The sequence below is a fragment of the Diceros bicornis genome, chromosome 22 (assembly GCF_020826845.1).
Source record: "Diceros bicornis minor isolate mBicDic1 chromosome 22, mDicBic1.mat.cur, whole genome shotgun sequence".
In the NCBI taxonomy this organism is placed as follows: domain Eukaryota; kingdom Metazoa; phylum Chordata; class Mammalia; order Perissodactyla; family Rhinocerotidae; genus Diceros; species Diceros bicornis.
The window spans coordinates 23,776,446-23,789,357 of NC_080761.1; the positions used below are offsets into that span (position 1 = coordinate 23,776,446).

The 12,912-nt window shown below is 41.9% G+C and overlaps 1 protein-coding gene across 1 annotated transcript in view; it reads right to left on the reverse strand.

Annotated features, from left to right (window-relative positions):
* ENTREP1 (endosomal transmembrane epsin interactor 1) overlaps positions 1-12,912 on the reverse strand; it is a 60,316-nt gene that overhangs the window by 12,549 nt on the left and 34,855 nt on the right. Inside the window, exons 3-6 of the mRNA XM_058565700.1 lie at positions 11,979-12,089; positions 4,420-4,548; positions 2,825-2,932; positions 2,583-2,716 (exon numbers count right to left, since the gene is read on the reverse strand). Of these exons, the coding sequence (XP_058421683.1) occupies positions 2,583-2,716; positions 2,825-2,932; positions 4,420-4,548; positions 11,979-12,089 (482 nt within the window). The remainder of the gene's footprint in view (positions 1-2,582; positions 2,717-2,824; positions 2,933-4,419; positions 4,549-11,978; positions 12,090-12,912) is intronic.

Here is a 12,912-nt window from a genome sequence, read left to right on the forward strand (position 1 = left end):
AGTGGAGACAGGGTGCAGAGCCCCCTCCTGTACTTACAAATCAATTCACCAAGTAGATAACCCATCTTTGGACAGAAGCCTTGACCGCAATCTGGCCTCTGTTTATGGCAGTAACTTGAGAAGCCCTTTCTCAAGCAGATACCAATGCACAAAGTGGTTGTATTTATAGAAGTTAAATAAATAGACCTCTTCTGAGAGGTCAGAATACCTTACTGGAAACGGCGAGGCTCTATGGTGTGAAAACTCTTAACGTAACTGGTTGTGGAAATGTTAACGCACACATTCGTTAATATTCTTGCCTGCCTGCCTACGAGAAAGAAAATTACCAATTGGTGTTAAACAGCTAGTGTCTTTAAAGTTGATTTATACTGAGAATCTAGCAAAGTCTGTCCAATGTAAAAATATCTTCGATAGAATATGTATATAAAGGTGAATAAATTTAGCCATTTCAAAAAGGAAAGTGGGCTGCACTCTGATATTGGTAGAATTTCAGAAAATGAGGGTGTTTGCCCATTGGAGATATGATCTAGGGCTCTAGGTATATATTTTAGGCTGAGCAGTGTCTTCTTTCTCATAAGGGTGTTTTGCTTTAACGCTCTCCCCCATGTTCTTTCTGGAAAGTTCTATATGGGAAAGCTTGTCTGTCTTCTTCCAACCTGGATTTGGCCAGGGGCTATCTCAGGACTCAGAGGGACAAAGCCAGGGATGCACTCAGATCCTCAAAGAGTGGAAATGCCCACAATGATCAGCCTTATTACGAAGGAGCAGAGAAAATAAAGGAAAGAGAGAAGGACAGCTCGACTCGGGGGCAGTGGGTGCGCATCTATAGGACACGCTGCTGTACCTCGAGACTCCGAAACTCACATGAGTCACTTTCCCTTTCTGCCACTGCAGGAAATTAAATCCGTCTGTTGCCTCCTCTTAGGTCAACCAAGCGCTCACCCACAACCTCAGAAAGCCAAGGAATTCTTCTTGAGGGCATTTCTTTTCCCAACCATGAAATAACAGGCATTTTTACTATCCTCCAATATGTCCTCTGCAGACAGCCTGAGATTGGGCTAAGGTTTTAGCAAACGTGTCCTATGGTACCCAAGGAATATGTGTTCTGTTGCTGTGTCTCTCTGGCCCCTATAATTCTTGGCTCATTTCCTAAGAGACTAGGGAAGCTGCCCTGGCCCCTGAAGCTTTGAAATTCCAGTACACCAAGCCCTGGACAACAGGGAGGATGAGCTGTCCACCCCTGGCCATCTGTCCACCCAGCTCATGTCCCCTCTGGCTTTGTGCTCACCTCTACCTCTGCTAGGCAGATGGGCAGGGGAGGGAATGGAGCTGGGATGTAGGTGTGACTCTGAGGGACACGTCAGGAGATAACCCAGTGAAAAGAACTCGAACAGCATCTGCGTGGTAGCTCCCACTGGTGGCCTGTTTCAAAGTCACTTATGGCTGCCCTGAGCATTAGAAAATGGATTTCCAATATCCCCAAGCCTGGCACCAAATTTGTCTGACAACTGTCCACGTGTACTTCAGGGATGAAAAAGCAGAAATTCCTACCTGAAATCTAAGCAATGTTATTAGCCAATATGACCTCAATAAATAAAAAAAAGTAGAAATTCCTGGCCCTCTCAATATCAAGCTAAAGACACTAGTCTTTCTGTAGAATTCAGAGATTTTCTTTTGGAAGCTTAAATATAGATTTGCTTATCCTTTAAATGCAGCTTAAGATCACTTCGTCCAGGAAGCCCACCCTGACTGGCCAACTCTTCTTTCAAGCTCTCTGCAGCCCATTCACCATTCTAGGTTAGGTGGCCTTCCTCTGTGCACTCAAAATCTCTCTTTTGAGTACTATTGATGATCCTTCCAACACTTATTTTTAATGACCTTGACTGTGAGCTCCTTGATAGAGGGAGGAGGGCAGTCTAACTCATTTTGAATTTTAATAACCCTGCACAGTGACTAGTAAGGAGTAGAGGATTGATTAAATGTTTGTTGAATGAATACATGAAGTCAGTCGTTCTTTAGAGAGAGACAATTCTAGCAGTGCTAAGAACAAGACGAACACATGCGGCATTTCATTCTACAAATAATAATTCCTGAGATTTAAGAAACAGGTGATCAAATTTTGAGCTAGAATTTGAAAAGGAAAATAAGCATGGTGTCTATTTTTTCTCATCCAGGGAGATGTCATTAATAATTAATCTTTTTTTAATGGCTGGGAAGAATTTCACGATTTGGGGACCGCTGATGGTGTCAGAATGAACATCGATTTGGCCTGAGCGCGTTTCCAGGGCAACGGCAGCTCTCAATCATGTCAAATTACAGCCGTTATCTCACTGGGTGTCGGATTTCCTAAGAAGCTAATTGAAATTGAAAAAGTATATCCTTAGGTCAAGGTTTGACTTTTCTTTGGTTTCATGCCGTTTATCAGACAAAAAAAAAAAGAGGCGGGGGGGAAGAGAAAATAGAAAATCCTAAAAAATAACACAATCTGTGTAGATTTCGGAGAGCAGTCAGAGCTTGGGCTGGGGGTTCCGGAAACCTTTCAGTCTTCAGAACCCGGCTGGTGGGGGGCTGAGGAAGGATACCTGCGGTTCATCCGGGGTGTGCACGAGTAAAACGTGGCGAAATAGGAAGGGGGCGGCACTGGGGGCACGAAGTCATCGGGGTCTGGGATCCGTCCACACTCTTCCACTTCTCCGGCAGAAATCTGGGATTCATCCTAATCAAACAGCACCTTGGTCAGTCAACAGTCTTCACTGTGAAGCTCGGGGAGAAAAGCAGTGGATTACACAAAAACGTCGTGGGCGCGCTCAGCGGGAGGACTTACCACGCAGGATCTTCTGGCTGCAAATATCTGGAGGTAGCGAAGGGCGGCTGCCACCAAGCAGACCGTGGTGGTTAGGGCATTCAAGGCACACAGGGCGAAAAGGACTTTCTGGAACAAGGACACAGTGACGCCACTGAGTACTTCAAAGCTGATGACCACAATGCAATACAAAAACTTTTTAAAATAATAATAATACTGTCCCAGTAAGACAATTCTCATGAGAAAAATGCACGTAAAGGATTTAGATGATGTTTGGCTCACGCTAAGTGTGGAAATAAATGCTGGTTATTATTATGACTCATACAATAGTGTGTACTTATTAATTTTAAAAACTTATCTTAGAAGCTTCCCGTGACAGAAAGATCTGATATTACAATATTTCTTTTTGCATCAGAGTACTGTCTGGAAACATTCCTTCCAGGAGAGCAATGATTTTCTCTTCTGAAGCTGGCGTCCCCAGCCTCCCCTCTCCCACAGCCTCCCACCAGGACAGCATGCTGCTTAATTTGTGGCCACTGATTCTATTTCGGGAGCAATTGACAGCAGCCCTGGGCACCCAACAAGGACAACGAAGGGGGCAGACCGGCCGAGTGGAAACAGGGCTTCTCTCCTCTAAACACAGTCTCAAAATAGCAGCAAAGGCAATTCCAAACGGTTCTGTTGCCGCAGTCCTGGCTCCTTAGCGGGGCTTTCCTCAAGCTAACTCCTGGCTCAGAAAGTTTGCGAGTGACTCAGCTACCAAACACCCAGAAGCCAAAGAAAGAAGGCCATTTTTACAGCCTACATAACCCAAAGAACCGGCAGCTTCTCTCTCTTTGCTTAGAGATTCCTCCTCCCCCCCAAAAAATAAACCCCAAACAAAGATCTAAAGAGGGCCGTCAGTGGTGGACTACCCAAAAGCGAATACCTCAAGGTTCACCAACTGATCCTGTCACTCACTGGGCTACTGGGCCTTCAGTCAGGACACAGTTTTTATCCAATTCCCTAATAAAGGCACATTTTGCATTTCTCTTCAACTGAGGTCATTTGTTTTTAACCTCTTTCACTTATTATAGCGCTGCCCATTAAATAAGAGGTAATGTGCTTGAATTTCTCTTGTATTTTCTAGCCAGTGTGTCTCCTTAGTCTGTGTGTCACAGAACAGCAGCATGCAACAGCCCACAGGACTCACTTAGGCCAACAAAGGAGCATCAGAGCAATGACAAATGGGCGTGCAATTTAAAGGTGTTGCTAAGGCTACATTACATATGTGTAGCTACATCATATGTGTGTATGCATGCATACGTATGTATATAAATATAGATGTACTACATACATACATATATATATTTAGGCTCCTTTACATTTTTTTACTATCTTATAGTTCTTGAACACAAAGAAAGCCATCCATACACAATTTAAGAGACACACTAATCTGTGGTTCTCTCTGCACTCAATTCTGTCCCTGGGTCACTAATGAGGGGTCACTCATATCTACTTTCAACAGCGTAATTGTTGGAGGGAGGTAACAGAGTAGGAATATTTCAGGTAACTTTGCCTTCTGTGGGAGCTCTATGGTGTATTTATTGGTGGGGGGTGGAATCCACTCGAGGTACCTTAAGTAGAAGGTGAACAGCATTACAGGGCTGAACTGGAAAGAGTTTCAAGGCATTTTCTTTGTCTGTGCATTTGGCTGGTTGGAATTCTTCACAGCAGAAGCAAATCTTGCCTTCACCTAAGTCCACCTTAAGGGGGAAAAGGCAGAATAATGATTTAATTATTAAGAAAAATACACAGGCTACACCATGCAGCACCAATCCTACAGAATGAGATACATCAGGGTTCAGTGTCAGGCAGTGTCTGTATCAGTCAGGACAGGCTAGGCTATGCTGTGGTAACAACGCGCCCTAAAATTTCAGAGGCTTGACCAACCAAGGTTATTACTTGAATATGCTACATGGCCACTGCAGGTCAGCAGGGGGCTCTGCTCATCACACTCCCTTAGGGATGAAGTTGATGGAGCATCCACCGTCTCAGGACTGATGATCACTACGCCGAGAGATGGCGAGCACAGGATGAACCGCACAGTGGCACTTAAAGTAGGGTTGCCAGATAAAATGCAGGATGCCCAGTTAAATTTGAATTCAGATAAATAAGGATCATTTTTTTAGTATAATTATGTCCCAAATATTGCATGAGACATATTTATAGTAAAAAAAAACACAAAAACTATTAGCTGTTTATTTGAAATTCAAATTTAATTGAGTGTCCTGTATTTTTATTTGCTAAATCTGGTAACCCTACCTTAAATCTTTCTCTTGGAAATGACACTCATCACTTTAGCTCACACTTCACGGACAAAGCAAAGCATATAGCCCCACTGAACTCCAAGAGAGCGAGGAGTTCAGTCTACCCCCTGCCTGTAAGAAGCAAAGGGTATATGTGGGGAACAATAGCCCTAAACCATGTAGGCTTAAAGAGATCTCTCAGTTCACATCTTCAACGTTTTCTTTATTTGAAGTGATAAAATCACTGATGAGTAATCTCATATATTTTTAGTGAGATGTTTTGCAAACTTTTGGTCACTTTTCCAAGTTTCCCTTAAATCAGGTTGTGATTCATGTAATGTATGTAACACCTAATTTTGGCTAATGAGACCCATCACTGGGGGGCAGAGGCTCATTCTTACCTGTTCTGCTGCTTTAGCTGTTGAAGTTGGCTATTCTATTTTGGCTAAAAGGGAAGGCCACACCTTTTTCATACTTGTTAAATTAATCAGACAGCTCTGACTTCACTAGCTGCAAAATTTTTCAGGAATCTTTAAGAATGACTGAACATCTACAATGTTTTAGTTACTAAACAGGAAAAAAAAGTTTTTTTTCCTTGTTGAATTAAGATTCTTACCCTCTAGGCATAGTAATAAATTTCATGGTATTCTTCCAAATTACGAGAAAACTTAGTTCCTTATAATACAAGTTGACTAGGAAGCTAAGGGAAAAAATTCCACTACTGATTACACAACATTTTTTGGTCTGTATTTCTCTTTCTTTTGAGGTAAAATTTACATACACGCACACAAAAATTTACATACACAAATCTTAAGCATACCACTCAAGGAATTTTGAGCAACGCATACACCTGTGTAACCCAAACCCTTATCAGCATATCCAGAACATTACCATCACACAAGGAAATTCTCTCATGCCCCTTCCCATCAATCCCTGCCCGCCCCCTCCTAGAGGCAACCACCGTTTTGATTTCTTCCCACATAGATTAGTTTTGCCTTTTCCAGAACGCCATGGATTCTGTAATATTTTTTATTCCTTGTCCTTAAACCACATTGAAAGGGATGCATTATTATATCAAAGATTGATGCCCAGATTTTGATATAAATTCTGCATATGACACCAAGAATTACAGCTGGAGTTACCTCGAGGGACTCCATAATCTATCAGTTCATTCCCACTTGATTTCTGTCCTGTCCTGGTTTGTCCAAGGAGGTTGTGATCTCAGCTATGTCCCCACACCCAGATCCACAACCTCGCACACACAAAGGCACAAGGCTGTTTGTATTTGAATTTTTCTTCGATCGTCTCACATTTGAAGATCCATCCTGCTGCTAACAGCCACACTAGATTCTTGCCTTCTAAAGAAAAACCACTGTGGCCATTCAGACAGGATCTCTCTAGGCAGGGTCTAGGCAGGTGGGAACCCTTCTTCCCTCTGAGGGATCAATGGTGTTCTCTTGGCCCCTCTTCCATAATTAATAATTGTCCTTACACTGGGCTAAATCCAGCAGGTAAATATTACTCTCAATGGGCTTCCTCCTGTAAAGTCTCCAGCTGAGAATTTCCTGTTTTAATACTAACAGCACTATTTAGGAGAATGAGCAGCTGATGGAGATGATATATCAGCCTCCATTCTGCTCATGGACACAACGCCCTCTAATCTGCAGACAGGAACCAGACTCACTTTCCTCACCATGACACAGCACAACTTCTTTTTCTTTTCTTTTCTTTTTTTTTGTGAGGCAGATCAGCTCTGAGCTAACATCCATGCCCATCCTCCTCTTTTTGCTGAGGAAGACCGGCCCTGAGCTAACATCTATTACCATTCCTCCTCCTTTTTTTCCCTTTTTCTCCCCAAAGCCCCAGTAGATAGTTGTATGTCATAGTTGCACATCCTTCTAGTTGCTGTATGTGGGACGAAGCCTCAGCATGGCTGGACAAGCGGACGTCGGTGCGCGCCCGGGGTTCCGAACCGGGATCCGAACCGGGCCGCCAGTAGCGGAGCGAGGGCACTTAACCGCTAAGCCACAGGGCCGGCCCCCCAGCACGACTTCTATTTCTTGTACTTGTGTAAGCCTCAAGATCTTACCTGAGGCTTCTACCTCCCTCGGGTAATACTAGGTGTCATCCTACAAAGTCCTCCCTTCCCACATGAAGTCCATTTTCGATACAAGACATTCAGTTAAGAGAGAAACCAGGCCTGTGTGGGCTGCATTATTCACAAAACATCCAAATATATGGAAATATACAGAAACCTCAGCTATCTGGAAACTCTGGGGTAAGCCAGTCTGGATGGCAAAATTTTCCAGACGGGTGAAGGTTAATCCCTTTAAACAAGACTACTTGAAAGTTTAATCATTACGAAAACACTAATGAATATCAATTACCATGCCCAGCTGATACAGGGAAGCCCTGAGGATCTGTACAGAATGATTCTAGGCAACTGTGCATTTTGTGTTCCTTGTTCTCCCTGTTGCTGATCCGTCACCTCCCTTCTTAATCCCATCTCTGCCCAATATTTCTGAAAACTTATTCTAACTTCAATCTCTTTAACCATCTGCTACAAATCTGTTCAGGTCTCCCCAGTCCTAAATGAAAAACACCCATCCTTCACCTTGATACTATGACCTGAAGCTGTCAGATCCTCTCCCTCCTCTCAGCATCGCCCAATATTGTGGTTCGCAACCTGAGCTGCACAGTAGAATGTTTTGGGGAGCTTCCAAAAATCGCAATGCTATCTTTAGCAATTAGGGAACTGCAAATTAAAGATGAGATCTCACATTAGCCACATCAGACTGGCAAAAAATAAAGGAGAGAGCAACACTTGTTGCTGGTGGAGGGTCCCTGGTAGAAATGTGAGTTGAAGCCCTTCAATAAAGGAAGTAGCTATCTACTTTAAATTAAAAATGCTTATTCCTCAGCCACTCTGGACAACCATTTAGTTTCCTACAAAATTAGACATACATTTACCACATGACCCAGCAATTCTATGCCTGTGTATTTACTCAAGAAAAACGAAAAAATTTTTACAACAGCTTTGTTCATAATGTCCCAAACTGGAAACAACCCAAATGTCCATCAACAGGAGAACGGGTAAAACAAACTGTGGTATTTTTATACAATGAAATACTGCTCTGAAACAAACAAAAAAAAAGAGCAAACAATTGATACAATATAAAAACATGGGTGAATCTCAAAAACATTATGCTGAGCAAAATAAGCCGGATACAAAAAGGTACATACCATATGACTCCATTTATATGAAGTTCAAGAACACAAAACTATGGTGAAAGAAACTGGAACAGTGATTGCCTATGAGAGAGCAGAGACTGCTTGAAAAGAGACACCAAAGAACTTTCTAGAGTGATGAAAATGTTCTAGATCTCATTTGGGGCATATACGAGTTACAGATTTGTCAATATGAATGTATACATTGCTCAAAACTCAATGAACTGCACATTTAAGACCTGTGCCTTTCACTGTTTGTAAATTTTACCTCAATTAAAAAAAAATGAATAGAGTCATCAAATGGTTGAATGTGTCATAAAAAATAAGACAAACAGGGGCCAGCCCGGTGGCACAAGGGTTAAGTGTGCGCGCTCCGCTTCAGCGACCCAGGGTTCACAGGTTCGGATCCCGGGCGCACACCAAGGCACCGCTTGTCAAGTCATGCTGTGGCGGCGTCCCACGTAAAGTAAAGCAAAATGGGTATGGATGTTAGCTTAGGGCTGATCTTCCTCACAAAAAATAAATAAATAAATAAGACAAACAGAAGAACAATCCCTGTCCTGGAAGCCTACCCCAATTAGGTAAAAGCCCCATGCGGATACGCAGAACGCTCTTCCAGTAGCATTGTTTCTATTGGCCAAAACCCAAACCCAACAGATACAAAAAAGAACTAACCTCTTAAAAGGAAAAAAAGGAGTTAGATCTGTATCTACAATGTCTTTAAGTGAGAAAAACAATATACAGAGAAGTAGATACAAAACACCCCATTTTGAAAACATAAATCATGAATAACCCTACCCCACATAGATTTATGTAAGATTATATGAGCATGAAAACATGAATGGAAACTCCCCAGCTTGTTACCATGGATTTGTTACCATGGATTTGGGGTGACTGATGTATGGGTGGAGACAGAAAGAGGAAAGGAGCGCATCTCCTCCCCCAAGAAGTCTTCATTAGTCAAATAGGCTCCCCACTGAAAGACAGCAATTATGATATGGTCCCGTTGACGGAAAATTATGTGTGTTTTTATGCATAACAGATGCCAAAAAAAATAGTCAAATTCTTAACTGTGCTATCCCAGTGAGTTTTCAAATGATTTTTATATTCTGTCCTACACTTTTATGGCTTGTCCAAATTTTTACAATTACATAATGACAAATAATTACAGGGTTGGTTTTGTGGTGGGAAAGGATTTTAACTAAAAATACTCTTAAAAGCTTAAAAAATACTAATGCCCAGGCCCCCACTCCACAGCAACCGAGAATTTCTAGGTATGGGGCCCAAGTTTGAGTATTCTTTAAAAAGTTCCCCAAGGTGATTCTAATGGGTAGCCAGGTTAGAGAACCACAGAATTTCTCAGGAAAGTCAACTACATATACCCTTACCCCTTGCAATCTAGCTTCTGTTTTCTCCAGAGCCACCAGTGATCTAACCACTAAGCTAACTTCTGACCACTGCCCTTGGAATCCTCTCCTCTCTTGGTTTCTACTCACTCACTTTATTTACTCATCATTCAAGGTCCATCTCAAATACCTGTACTCCAGGTGCCCTGTCCCCATATTTCCACAGACGCAAGCCCTTCTTCTTTTGCATCCCCTGAGCACTGTCTCACTCTGATGGCCATCACAGTCTTGCTTTGCATGTGGGCATTTATTCATTCCCTCCGCAAACACTGAGCAAGCATTTGCCAGCTTATCCTACTCCTCTTGCTACGTGGTAAACTTCTAGGTCAGAAACAATGGTGACGCTTCTTTCTACTCACTGCAGCCTCTAGCACAGTGTCTTGCATATAACAGATGCTACAATTTTGCCAAATTGTCTTGCAATGTGTTATGACTTTTCACTTCCAGCCTGTCTCTTCTCTTTGCCCCTTCTAATTTGCTGTGTGATTAGTAATTGGAAAACCAAGCTTTGTTCAAAATTTTTCCCTAGCCCGGAAGAAGGGACAAAACAGGTGTACGAATGTCTTTGGCCCAAAAAAGAGAAGGATAAATGCCTAAGAGATGTACAGATAGGATATTCCGGAAGATTATCTTCTCTGGGGATCAGGGACTGTTTCCTGAGAAGATAGTCTTTGAATGGGGCTTTAAAAGACTGGTATCATTGGATGAGCAGGGAAGTAAGGGAGAGGGAAATCTGGGAGGAGAGACGGCATTGTTAGAAATAAGCAAGTAGGGCAGGAGCCTGGTAAAGACACACAGGCTTGAGCTCAATTACAGGGAGGGTGAGCAGCTGCGGGGAGAGGGCAGGATGAGGGCGAATCTCAGAGGGCCTTGAAAACCAGAAAAGGTTGTGAGCCCGTGATTCCATAACTTAACGTTATTAAGCAATGGAATGGCTTCATCAAAAAATCAAAAAACTTGTAAAGGATTGTTAAGAAAGAGCAACAGGTGTTTAGTGAGTCCCTGGGGAGTTTTCCTATTTGGGAAGGTCACCACAAGGGCTTTATCACAGTGTTTTGAAAAATGTGACAGCCTTCTTTGCTTGCATCCTGCTGGTTTTGAAAGGATGAGACTGCTCTGTAACAAAGTTCCAAATAGATGAGTTTTTACTATAACTTCTAAAGAGTCCATTTCTTTTGCTTTGTGCAAAAGAAAAGGGAGATATTTGTTATTGAGAAGTCCTTTTAAATAGTCCAGCCATTGGGTATATACCCAAGAATTGAAAGCAAGGTCTCAGATATTTGTAAACCTATTTTTATGGCAGCATTATTCACAAGAGCCACAATACCCAAGTGTCCTTCGATTGATGCAGGGGTAAACAAAATGTGTCATATCCGTACAAGAGAATATGATTCAGCCTTAAAAAAGAAGGAAATTCTGACACACTACCACACATGGACACGTTGAGGACATTATGCTAAGTGAAACAAGCTAGTCACAAAAAGACACACTGTACCATTCCACTTAGGTAACTAGAGTAGTCAAATTCAGAGTCAGAAAGCAGAAGAGGGGTTGCCAGGGGCTGGGGGAGGAGGGCATGGGGAGTTGTTGTTTAATATGTATAGAGTTTCAGTTTTGCAAGATGAAAAGAGTTCTGGAGATTGAGTGCACAACAATGTGAATGTACTCAACACTACTGAATGGCTAAGATGGTAAATTTTATGTTCCATGTACTTTACCACAATTTTTAAAAAAATTCAGAGATGGTACAGATCCACAGCCTCTTATTCACAATTCTGAAATCCAAAAAGCTCTGAAAACCAAAAGTGTTGATTATACTCTGCTGTCCCAGACTCCACTGGGGTGTTACTGAATAAATAGTATATGCATCACATTTATTTTCTACAAATCAGAAAACCTCTGAATGCTGAAACACATCTGCCTCCAAAGGTTTCAGATAAAGGACGGCTGATCTGTACTCAGATAATATCCATTTTTCCTCTTTAGATGAGAGCAGACAGGTATTGATCGTGGACACCAGATCCATCCTTTCACTAACTAACGATGCATTATAATATTGTGGTTCTGGGGTTATGCTGGCTGGTCCCTGCTTTGGAAAAAATCATTGACAACCTGAATACAAGAATTAGGCAGCTTCCTTGCACCAATTTCAGGTTTCATTTTAGGACTGTTGCCTAGTGCTGGCACCCCAGGAAAGCCAGATAGGCCAGCGTCAGCCCAGACGCACAAGGACGTTTTAGGATGTTTGCTTACCAGATCACACCTGGGCACGCTGGACACAAACTGCGCCCCTTGGCAGCCTAGGATAAATCCAGCCAAATTTAAGAGGACACACACCACAGAGAGCAGCACGAAGAGGTTCACCTGAAATGGCAAGAAAACGGGCAGTTAGCAAAAGACGACAGCTGAATTCAGAGTTTCGTCTCAATAAAAACTCATCTTCTCATCCTAGAAGAAATTTGTTTTAAAAAGTCAGAACCATATTTTTAATGTACAACCTTTTTTCATATTTTAGAATTTTTTAAGTTGTGCTGAGGAATGCCATTGGCTCTCAAGTCTTCTCAATAATTTCAAGTCCCTACATTTTTTCCTCTTTGCGAACAGGGTGTTCTGACTTCTTTAACTTTTATCTGTACATTACATTAGGACATGGCTATTTCCTCCTTGAGCCGTTGTTATTTTTTCTGAGTTCTGCAGGATCAAGGGTAAGTAGATAAATGGAGAATTCTAGAATACAAGCGGAACCCAGGAAAAACAAGGAGCTCAGAGCCATTATTAGCCAGAAATCACAGCATACAAGTGAAAATCAAGAGGAGGTTTTTTTCAGTTCTGAACAATTTAGGTACTAAAGAATAAGTGTATAAGGGTCTTCCATGCACTTTTCTTCAAGTTAAAAATTACAAATATTACCCTAAATAATTAAGAATTGACAGAAATCAACTAAGAAGCCAGTATTCAGTATTAGTGCAATTTAGAGACTATGAAGGCTTTTCAACTTGAGAACTATAATTGTCATCAACATCAAAACTTATTACAAATATAAAAACAAATATAAAAGATTGGAGCTAATGACTGTCAGTATTAGAACCAAGCATCATTTCAGGCAGCTGAGATGTCAGAACCAGCAGGTAAACGACTTCACACGTGAACCCTAACAGAGAAGGCTCATTCTTTATTACTGGTATTC